General features: G+C 41.3%; 1 protein-coding gene across 1 annotated transcript in view; it reads left to right on the forward strand.

Moving 5' to 3' along the window:
* The window catches only part of PRKCG (protein kinase C gamma), a 565,988-nt gene that overhangs the window by 195,130 nt on the left and 358,358 nt on the right, over nt 1-12,500 (forward strand). The window contains exon 3 of the mRNA XM_075839972.1: nt 7,962-8,044. Within this exon, the coding sequence (XP_075696087.1) occupies nt 7,962-8,044 (83 nt within the window). The remainder of the gene's footprint in view (nt 1-7,961; nt 8,045-12,500) is intronic.

Genomic DNA, 12,500 nt, shown 5'->3' on the forward strand with positions numbered 1-12,500 from the left:
CGGGCTCATGAGGTGAGCTAGCTCCATACTTAGCGGGTGACGGCTGTGTAACACAGCCACACCTCACTGCAACGATCTGAATTTAATCAAATATCACTTTGATTCCGCCGGTTTAACCCCTTTTATGCCATGGTCAATGGCGACCGCGGCATCTAAAGCATTAGAATTAGAGGGACGGCCCCCTCCAACATGCCGTCGGCACCTCCGCGATGCGATCGCAGGGTGCCGATGGACATCTGTCAGGCTTGGGACCTAATCTTTGTACTCCTATGAAGTCCTGCCTCATATACTGTATGAAACATGTTATAGGAGACTATAAGAAACAGGATATACTGCTATATAATAGTATTGAAGCATATCATGTAAGCGATCCAACAATCGCTAATTGAAGTCCCCTAGGCTGACTAATAGAAAAAAAGGAAAAAATGCAGTTAGGGCTTGTCCACACGTAACGGAATTGCTGCAGAAAATTTCTGAAGCAATTCCATTGAAAGTAGCAGACTTTCCGCTACGGCAAAAATGCACCGTTTCCTGCGTTTTTGACTGCAGAAAATCGTGCGTATTTTGTTGCGTTTTTCACGATGCAAGGAGATGGTAACATCTCCCCTGAAAAATGCAGCAATTCAGTCCACATTCCGCAGCAGGAATTGACAGGCTGTTGTCCGAAAAATATACACCGCAAGTCAATTTCTGCTTGAAATTTTTACGAAGCGTGTGCATGAGATTTGTTAAATCTCACCCACTTTGCTGCTACTGTATTCAGCTGCGTATTTACAGTCAGCAATTCCGGACGGAAAATACGCACCAATTTCGCTACGTGTTGACGCTGCTGTTTATGCTGCGGAATTTCCGTACTAAATTCCATTGCGGAAGTTTCACAGCGTTTATGTCTAAGGGCCCATTCACACGAGCGTGAATAATGTCCGTGTGCTACGCATGGAAATCACGCGCAGCACACGGACCCATTAATTTCAATGGGGCCGTTCACACATGCAAGAGTTTTCACGCAGCGAGAGTCCGCTGTGTGAAAACTCACTGCATGTCCTATATTGGTGCGTTTCACGCACCTAGACGCCCATTGGAGTCAATGGGTGCGTGAAAACCATCCGTGTGCGGTGCGTGTTTTTCGCATCAATGATTGAAAAAAAAAAAAAAAAAAGATGTGCTTTGCGAGTGCCTGAAAAACGCATGCCACAGATTTACAATTCGCACCGCAGGTCAATTTCTGAACATTTTTGAACATATCTGCGTTGGGCTTCCGTTTGGCTTTCCGTTCATCTGTTCAGTCAGAGGAACGGACAAACAGAAAGACAAATGGAAAGTAAAGTATTGTTCCCGTTTGCATTCATCATTGATTTCAATGGTATTTTTTTTGTTTTAGTTTGGCTCTGTTCCGTCAGGTTGCTGTTTTTTCTTTTTTTTTTTACGGAAAGAATAGTGTAATGTGCCAGTAACACATTTACATGGATTTGTATACTAATGACACTTTATACTAGTTGTGCCCAAGTGAATGTCATAATGACTCTGCCAGACAGTATTATGATGTATTAAAGTACATAATATCTACAATTGCACTGCAGAATCCATAAGGTGCATTCAGCCTGCTTTAAAGCTTGGAAAAATCATCTGTAGACAAAATGTAAGAATGAACTAGGTGGTATGGGTTCTGTGCAGGGTTGTTGCAGGAAAGATGGTATGGAGACAGGAAAGAGGGTAAAAACAGAGACTTTACTGAAACCGGTGTTGACTCCACACACGATGGATAAATCAAACACTTTTCACTTGGAGAGGCACAGTTCTTGGTACAACTGCGATTCAGGCAGGCGGTTGATGGCTGGTTGGCTCTTACTTTCATTGGACAAAGTCATGCTGGGATGCAGGAAAAGAGAGAGTCTCCAAGGGCGCTGCTCCACTGAGTGAGATGTTTCAATACATGAACTGAATAAAATCACGTAAGAGTAGGAGTAATAAAAGGTTAATTTATTGATAATAAGGCTACGCGTTTCAATGCCGCACCAGCATCTTCATCAGGCCATTAAAAAGTATAAAAACTTCACTGCTTAAATAACCATACTATTGGAAAAAAAAACACCAATGTGACCGGGGTCAAAGAACTTCAATGACGTCATAGGTCAAAGTTTAAACTTAGAATATCGATGTTAGTAAAAACAATAAGCGGTTATACATGTGAGGGCATGAAAAAACAATCACTAACAATGCTAAGAAACAAAAACATAAGATATTAGTAAAAAATGACATAATAATATAATAAAAGTCACTTACAATTGTAGCGCGGCACGCTAAACATCCAAAAGGATGTTAAAATAAAAAACATCCATTTGGATGCCAGAGTAACATCCATTAGGATGCTAAGAGACCCATGCGTCCATTTGGATGCATAAAATAAATATAAGACATCCGTTTGGATGCCAAAGTAACATCCATTTGGATGTTAAAACCAAACCATCCATTTGGATGCATAAAAGACATCCATTTGGATGCTAAGAGACCCAAGCATCCATTTCGATGCATAAATTAAATATAAGACATCCGTTTGGATGCCAAAGTAACATCCACTTGAATGCTAAAACCAAAACATCCATTTGGATGCATAAAAGACATCCATTTGGATGCTAAAAGTGAGAGTAACAACTGAAAGCCTAGCCAAACTTATTAGACATATTTTTGGAATAGCAGAACACAACGGGTCACATAAAAAAGCAGCGAGGGGAGTGATTACACATAAAATAATGAGTTTTCTGACAAACACATTTAAGTCACTTAATAGTATATCGAAATTTGGAGTGATGCAATACTAATACAGTATAAGTAGACTACTCAGAGTTCTTAGAATTGTATTTGCTGTGTTGCAGCTAACTACTTCATGCTGGGTTTAACATTATATTGATTCACAGTAACATTGGCTTATGTGTGACTCATAAAGTCCCCTCCTCAAAGAACGTGTGTATCAAAGCACTGGTATTTAAGTGTTTGAGGATCAAAGTACTTGGCAGCAGATTTAAGCATCCCATTGCACTAGTCTAACTGGTACAAACAGTGAGACATTGGCATTGTACACTGCGTATCATCCCCCGCAGAGATGGGTTATTTGCTTGATATGCCAATTAAGGAGGGTTGGGAGAAACTACAAAAGGGAGGAGGGCTAGAAATATATTGTGGAGAATATTATGGGATGTCTGTCAGAGAAATCCATTGTTAGAACCTTCAGATGAAGGACTTGGAAGATCAGACAGATGTATAAAACTGTGCTCTTTTTTGCAGTTTGGCATGGTTAAGTAAAATATATTTATGGTTCATAAATGTGATCACACAATCTATTCTGTCTTTAATTCATTTGTACACAACTGTAAAACATGGACATTGGAGAATTAAAACAACTGTTAAAGTGAGTAAGTCTATGTTCACATCTGCGTTCATTTTCCGTTTTTTTATTCCGTCATCAGAGATGTGAGTACAGCCTAACTAGTATGAATTTAGACATATATACCATATGTAATGTTTAATCTGAGAATACAACTAATGATCTCTATGGCTTACAGTTAAAAGCAGAATTCCATGGACAATTCAGGTGTCACTACGCCAGTAGTCCACGTTAACCACAGTATCTAACTTCCTCATGTGACACTTACAGGAATCAAGGGAACAGAGAGGTTCTATGGGAAGTTCTTTGTTAGGGTCCTCACAATTAACATTTTTTTTTAGCAATTGTCACTGGGGATTCTCTTATCTTGAATACCAAAGAGCAGTTTTACAGAATTAAGGGCCCATGCAGGTGCTTATTACAGATCAGTTTTTTTATGGATCCATAATACTGAGTTCATAGACTGCTATGGACTCATGCTTTATTGTGTGCCTCTTATTTTATACCGATGCACACTATATGGCCACAAGTATGACCTGACCTTTACACCTACATGAGCTTGTAGGACATCCCATTCCAAAGCCATGGGCATTAATATGGAATTGGGTCCGCTTTTGCATCTATAACAGCCTCCATTGTCCTGGAAAGGCTTTCCACAACATTTTGGAGTATGTCTGTAGAATTTATGCCCATTCTGCCAAAAGAGCATTTGTGAGGTCAGACACTGATATAGGACGATACGATCTGGCTCACAGTCAGCGTTCCAATATATTCAAAATGTGTTCAATGGGGTTGAGGTCAGGGCTCTTTGCAGGCCACTCGAGTTCCTCTACACCAAACCATGTGTTTATGGATGTCGCTTTGTTCACAAGGGCACAGTCATGCTGGAACAGAAAAGGGCTTTCCCAAAACTGTTGTCACAAAATTGTAAGCATACAATTGTCTGAAATGTCTTTATGTGCTGTGATATTAAAATTACACTTCACTGGAAATATGGTACCAAGCCCAAACCCTGAAATACAGTCCTAGACTATCATCCCTCCTTCACCAGATTTTACAGTAGGCACCTAGCATTCTCTAGATTCATCCATCAGACTGCCAGATAATGAAACGTGATTCATCATTCAAGAGTACATATTTGCACTTCTCCACAGTCAAGTGACGGCGTACTTTACAGCCCTCTAGCTGAAATTGGCCTTGCACATAGTGATCGTAGGCTTGTGTGCAGCTGTTTGACCATGGAAACCCATTTCATGAAGCCCCCAACAAATAGTTCTTGTCCTGATGTCACTTCTAGAGGCAGTTTAGATTTCTGTAGTGGGTGATGCAAAGGAAGAAGATTTCTATGTGCCAAGCCCTGAGTTTGCATGGTCTCTCACTTTTGTTTCTCCTAAGTAGATGCTTCCACTTCATAATAATAGCACTTACATTTGACCAAGGGAAAGATCTAGCAGATCAGAAATGTCACAAACTGATTTGGGGAAAGATGGCATCCTATGACAGTGCCACATTTAAAGAGGCTCTGTCACCAGATTTTCAAACCCCTATCTCGTATTGCAGCAGATCGGCGCTGCAATGTAGATAACAGTAAAGTTTTTGTTTTTTTTCAAAAACGAGCATTTTTGGCAAAGTTATGACCATTTTTATATTTATGCAAATTAGCCTTTCTTAAGTACAACTGGGCGTGTTTAAAGTTATGTCCAACTGGGCGTGTATTGTGTTCATTACATCTGGGCGTTTTTACTTGTTTTACTAGCTGGGCGTTGTGAATAGAAGTGTATGATGCTGACGAATCAGCATCATCCACTTCTCTTCGTTACCACCCAGCTTCTGGCAGTACACAGACACACAGCGTGTCCTCGCTCATCCGACGCGATGAAGTTCCTGTGGGAGGAAGTGAGTGACGTCACAGCGTGATCTCGCGAGGACATGTTGCGTGTCTGTGCACTGCCAGAAGCTGGGTGGTAACGAAGAGAAGTGGATGATGCTGATTCGTCAGCATCATACACTTCTATTCACAACGCCCAGCTAGTAAAACAAGTAAAAATGCCCAGATGTACACACACAATACACGCCCAGTTGGACATAACTTTAAACACGCCCAGTTGTACATAAGAAAGGCTCATTTGCATAAATATAAAAATGGTCATAACTTCGGCCAAAAATTCTCGTTTTTGAAAAAAAAAAAACGTTACTGTTATCCACATTGCAGCGCCGATATGCTGCAATAGGAGATAGGGGTTTGAAAATCTGGTGACAGAGCCTCTTTAAAGGGAGTTCATCCGCAGTTTTAAAAACTGAAAACAGCTTACAATATAGGGGAGGGGAAGCACAATGTAACATTACCTTTTGTCTCATGACCAAAAAAAAGTAGTTTAATTATCATTTTGCAGCGGTCGCATGTGCCACTCTCTGCATTGAGTGATGCTCTAGCGGTTAATAAGGACTGCGAGAGCTGTAATTAAGAGCAGAGGGATGGCGCTGGCAGCAAGAAGTGAGGAGGGGCAAGGAGCACTCTCACATCAAGTGCCGCCTCAGTGGCACTTGCGACCACGGCGACAGGAGATTTAAATATGAATTTCTTGGTCATGCAATTTCCATGATCGAGACAAAATATAGCAATACAATACACTCCCCCTCTATATTGCACTGAGATCTCAACTTCTGACTGGTTCCTTTTAAAGTCACTATGCTCTTCAGTACGATCCATAGTACTAATAATGCTTGTGTGCTTGATTTTATGCATCTGTTTGCACTGGGTGTGGCTGAAACATCTGAACTCAATAATTAGGAGGAGTGTCCACATACTTTTAGCTATACAGTTTATTATCTTCTGGATTTCCATGGAATCCATGTGAAAAATAATTGACATCGTCCAGCACATGCCATATTACCAAAGTATTCTCTTCCAGAAGCATTACTTCTAGGAGAGGATTTGGTGCCTCACAGAGGCACCATAATAGCAGCCAACAGAGTGCCTGTGGCTCTGTAACATCAACCTGTAGGTATGCTGCCATATAGGGTCTATGCATGCAGCTTTGGCATATGCAAGGACCCTAAGAAATCACCTTTTTGTTTAAAATTTTAAGCTACAGACACGTTTTTGAGGGAAAACTACTGATTTCTTCACAGAGCAACCTTTTGCTATGTGAACCGCCAAAAACATATAAGAAATTAAAGTTTGTGAATGACGAGGTATATCTGGTGGGACACAATTAAAGATAACCTGTCATCTTCACATATCTGTTAGATTGCAAACGCCTCACAGATTCTGACGCTTTTTATTTTTTTCTTCTAGCCCCCACCGTTGCTGAGATATCAGTGCCGTTAGTTTTGGTGCCTGATATGCAAATAAGGCCTTTGACTGTCAAGTGGGTGGGTAACACCTGTCACTTGATAAGGGGTAACCGCCTACTTGACAGTCAAAGGCCTAATTTTCATATCGGATACCGGCCCTAATATCTCAGAAACGGTGGGGCCTAGAAAAAAAAAAGCATCCGAATCTGTGAGGCACCTGTAATCCAACTGATTGTCAACTGAAGATGTCTGGGCAGGTGACGGCTCCTCTTTAAGAAAAGCCTCCCAAAACAACTTTCTTAAATCGTGATGGATGGCTGTAGAGATAAGATTATAGGCCAATTTTAATGATCATATTCTTTAAAAAAGTACAGGGATGTTAATTTGTTAAACAGTCAATAAGGTAATCAAAAGGTAATAAAGTTGTAAAAAAGTCGCAAATTTTGTTACACGCCATACTTGCGTTAAAATGTGCAGCTTTTTACCTTTTGCCATTTTCTGAAAGTGGCAAGAAAAGGGAACAGGGTTTAGCCAAAGAAGCCGGGCCTACCTGGAGCTACAGAAATATCATAATTGACACCAGAAACTGGCATAAGTTATGGCGAAAATATACACCTGCTCATACAGGCATCGATTTGCATTTCTGTCACAAGGGCAACCAAAGATATATTATTTGGTGCAATTTTGATGTATTCCCCCAATGTCCTTCTGTGAAATAGACCATAAATGCTTTATAAACCTTTGTAAGCATTTTTTTATTATTATTATTTTTTAATGAATGTATCATAAAAAACAAAAACAAATGTAATAAAAGTTCATTTGAAAGTTTGAAATACATTAATTTAATGGGGAAAAAAATGCTTCCAAAGATGTACATAGCCTTTTAGTCTATGTTCACATGGCGGGTCCCGCCGCAAAATCCAACCCAGAATTGATCCTTCCATCGGCAGGAAGATTTCTACTCCTATTCATTTTGATGGGAGATTTGGGCGGAATTCGCCTGAAGATCGGGCAGGACGCTTCTTTTGTCTGCTAGCTGAAAAAATAAGCTAATGGGAAAAATAATGGGAGGCGGGACTTTGTGGCGGAATCCACCGCAAAAAATCCACCATGTGAACAGGGCCTTAGAAATCATAAGTCCCCTTGTTAGAAATTAGTGTGCTATACAAAGATTTGACTTTTTTTTTAAACAAGATAGAATCCTAATAAATGAAAACATTTAGTTAACTTACCTTTGCCTCTTCTATTCTGTAAAAGTAATTTAATCTTTGTTTTTTTTTAGTTTGCAGCTTTGTAGTACACAAGCGATGTCATGAGTTTGTCACCTTTGAATGTCCTGGTGCTGGGAAAGGACCCCAAGCAGATGTAAGTACAATGTGAATACTCTGATGTTGGTTCCTTCCTGTAAGTACCTACCCACACATTCTTTGACCAATTTCTATAATCTGCTATGAGAATGACTGATATAATCAGGCATCTGCTATTAACTAGTCACTTACATATAAATCCAGGTTTTTTTTTTGGATTCCCATTTTTTTCCTTAACCGTTTGTTATGTTATGTACCCAGACGGGTCAGAAAGGCATTAAAACCCATCTGGTGTTCGAAAATAAATAACCTAAAAATAAGGCAAAGAAAATTAGCTCATTAACCTTTGTACTCCCTGATAAAATATACAATGAGATGAATAACTTAGTAGGAATTTGTAAATGGCAATAAGCCATAACTTCCAACACTTTAGAAATATCGCTGACCAGGGCTTATCTTTTCTTAATTCATCAGTCATGCTTTCAGGATCAGCAAAAATTGTTATATGCAGTAAAAAAAAAAAAAAATGTAAATTAGAAATGTGAAATGGTTTGTTTATAGAGCTGCATTTCTAATTAGTCTTTCTACACTGGTACTAAATGTAAAGGGGTTGTCCTCTTTAAACTATACCTACGTATATACTGTGTTAGGCCCCATGCACACAACCTTGCCCGTAATCACAGCAAGCCGCGGACAGTCACCCGCATTTGTGGGCTGTGCTCCCATTATAAGTATGGGAGCATGGTCTGTAAAATAAAAAAAATAGTACATGTCCTGTTTTTTACGGATGATTTGTATGGCCTGGATACTTTCCCGTAAATATGCGGGAAGGTGTCTGTGCGCCATAGAAAATAATGGAACCGCATTTTGTAATTACGGATAATAATTCCGTACCAAAATTACGGTGGTGTGCATGGGGCCTTAGGACTTGTAAATGAAGTACACCTCAGCTTTTATTCCTAAACTTCCTCTCCAACAACCAGAATTGGAATTCTGTCCAGTTCATCCTATGTGAACTATGTCGGACTGAATTCTTAAGAATGGGCCAGGTCCAGGCATTATTTCACTTTCCATCTTCTCCAGTTAATTCTTGCATACCTTTGAGGTGTGTATCGTGCATTTATCCTACTGGGACTGGTCAGCTTTATTCCTATTATTTTGTTATGAACCCAATTTATACTATTAATTGATAGTTTTCGGTGTGAAATTAATTTAATTATTATGACTTATTTTCTTTCCATTTCTTACTAAATTATCGTATTAAAAATCAGATACTTCAATAGAGATTATAGATAGTACAGCCTAAAGTGGTTCTCTAGGTTTTTAAAAAAATAAATGGAAACCAGCTTTGGATGTGCTCATAATTTGTAACCGCAGTTACTTGCCTCACGACATTACAGCGTCACTCTGCGCTGCTCTCTCTCTGCCGCTCTGTCTAAGTCAGCCAGTAGATTTGTGTTGCCATGGCAAATGGCACTCATTGATGATATCACTGGAGTAGGGGATTCAAACCTGTGTTTTGTTCTGTTTGATGTTTCTTCTCCTTGATACCAATGCCATTTGTCCATACCCTCTGACCTCTAGCTATGCATCAAGTTTGCCTTCGCATGCTGGTTCCTGTGGTGCAGTTACTGGCGATCGGAGACTATCATGGGGACTTCTACCTGGGCAAAAAACTGCATGCCTCCATGAGGGGTTCAGGGTGAAGACAAGGTCTTCCTTAGACTTTGCACCCCAGGTTAGCCTGATTATTGTGTAGATAATTACCACTACCTGCCCAAATAACAATAGCCTGTGCACTAGAGCAAATCTCATGGATTGCAGTTCCACAGACAGCTCTGTTTCTTAACAAGCATCATGTTCAGGAAGCAAGTCAAAGGAATATACACAAGGAGTGTTGTGAATGCATAACTTGACTGTATACATGCCTTATAATTGCCCTCAAAATCTGCTTTCATGGTCAAATTAGTGCACATTATACAGGGTGGGCCATTTATATAGATACACCTAAATAAAATGGGAATGGTTGGTGATATTAACTTCCTGTTTGTGGCATATTAGTATATGGGAGGGGGGAAACTTTTCAAGCTGGGTGTTGACCATGGCTGCCATTTTGAAGTCGGCCATTTTGTATCCAACTTTAGTTTTTTCAATGGGAAGGGGGTCATGTGACACATCAAACTTATCGAGAATTTCACAAGAAAAACAATGGTGTGCTTGGTTTTAACGTTACTTTATTCTTTCATGAGTTATTTACAAGCTTCTCTTTGTTTACAGCCATTGACATGTCGCAGAGGTTAACACGTGAGGAGCGGATAGAAATTGTGTTGATGTCTGGTGAACGCAGTACCCGGGTCATTGCAGCAGATTTCAATGCAAGACACCCTACGAGACCACCCATCTCCCATGCTACAGTTTGCAAACTGCTTGCCAGGTTTCGTGAAACTGGTTCAGTGTTGGATTTGCCCAAATGTGGACGCATGAAAATTGTCACTAATGAAGAAACATCAGTGGCTGTCCTAGCTTCATTCAGCAAGAGCCCACAGCGTAGCACTTGCCGCATGTCACTGGAGAGTGGCATCAGTCGAACATCCCTTCGGCTGATATTAGCTACTCACAAATGGCACCCTTACAAACTCCAGCTGCTGCAGCATCTCAACGAGGATGACCCAGATCGGCGCACTGAATTTGCAGAATGGGCAAAACAAAAATTGGAACAGGACCCTCAGTTTACACAGAACATTTTGTTCAGTGATGAGGCAAACTTTTATGTGAATGGTGAAGTTAACAAACAAAACCACCGCTATTGGTCTGACACTAACCCACATTGGATAGATCCCTCCAAGACTGTTGGAACACAAAAATTGATGGTTTGGTGTGGTATATGGGGTACAAAGATAGTTGGGCCATTCTTCATTAATGGAAACCTCAAGGCCACGGGATATCTGAAATTGCTACATGATGATGTGTTTCCCTCTTTATGCACTGAAGCTGGCACATTCCCTGAGTTTTTCCAGCAAGATAGTGCACCACCACATTATGGGTATCAGGTCCGAGCATTCCTAGATGAACAGTTTCCTGGAAAGTGGATTGGTCGTCGTGGGCCAGTTGAATGGCCCCCTAGGTCTCCCGATCTGACCCCCTTAGACTTTTATCTTTGGGGTCATCTGAAGGCAATTGTCTATGCTGTGAAGATACGAGATGTGCAGCAACTGAAACTACGGATACTGGAAGCCTGTGCTAGCATTTCTTCTGTGGTGTTGCTATCAGTGTGTGAAGAGTGGGAGAAGAGGGTTGCATTGACAATCCAACACAATGGGCAGCACTTTGAACACATTTTATAAGTGGTCAGAAACTTGTAAATAACTCATGAAAGAATAAAGTAACGTTAAAACCAAGCACACCATTGTTTTTCTTGTGAAATTCTCGATAAGTTTGATGTGTCACATGACTCTCTTCCCATTGAAAAAACTAAAGTTGGATACAAAATGGCCGACTTCAAAATGGCCACCATGGTCAACACCCAGCTTGAAAAGTTTCCCCCCTCCTTTCCCCCCTCCCATATACTAATGTGCCACAAACAGGAAGTTAATATCACCAACCATTCCCATTTTATTTAGGTGTATCCATATAAATGGCCCACCCTGTATATTGCAAAGTACAATCAGTGCCTTTTTCAATGAGCTTTATTTACACTAACAAGAGGAACACCTTTTAGACATAGGCAATAGCACATAGCTCCCAACTGTCACGGATCCGGCGGGACAGTCCCGGTTTCTCACCACTGTCCCGCCGTCAGGTGACAGGTCAGATGACTGGACTGGTCTATTCCCGGACTGGCATCGACCCGACTCAGAACGCCACTGCAAGACCTCTTGCCTTCTCCTAATGGTGAGTGACGTCAGGCAGAGCGGAGAGTAGTAGCAGTAGGCTACCTCTACCGCTCTCCACTCTGGCAGCAGATTGGCATAAAGTACAAGGGAGAGGCCTCAGGGGGGTTTTGTGGAACTATGTACAAGGGGGAGGGGGGTTATGTGGCACTATGTACAAGGGGGAGGGTGGTTATGTGGCACTATGTACAAGGGGGAGGGGGGTTATGTGACACTATATACAAGGGAGGGGGGAATGTGTGGCACTATGTACAAGGGTGGAGGGGTGTTGTGTGGCACTATGTACAATTGGGGAGGGGGGTTGTGTGGCACTATGTACAAGGTGGAGGGGGTTGTGTGGCACTATGTACAAGGGGGAGGGGGGTTATGTGACACTATATACAAGGGAGGGGGAATGTGTGGCACTATGTAGAAGGGTGGAGGGGTGTTGTGTGGCACTATGTACAATTGGGGAGGGGGGTTGTGTGGCACTATGTACAAGGGGGAGGGGGTTGTGTGGCACCACTTATAAGAGGGGCTGTGTGTGGCACTATCTACAGGGGGTGTGTTTGGTGCTATTTACAAGGGGGGCTGTGTGTGGCACTATTTACAAGGGGGGCTGTGTGGCGCTATTTACAAGGGGGG

The sequence above is a fragment of the Rhinoderma darwinii genome, chromosome 10 (assembly GCF_050947455.1).
Source record: "Rhinoderma darwinii isolate aRhiDar2 chromosome 10, aRhiDar2.hap1, whole genome shotgun sequence".
In the NCBI taxonomy this organism is placed as follows: domain Eukaryota; kingdom Metazoa; phylum Chordata; class Amphibia; order Anura; family Rhinodermatidae; genus Rhinoderma; species Rhinoderma darwinii.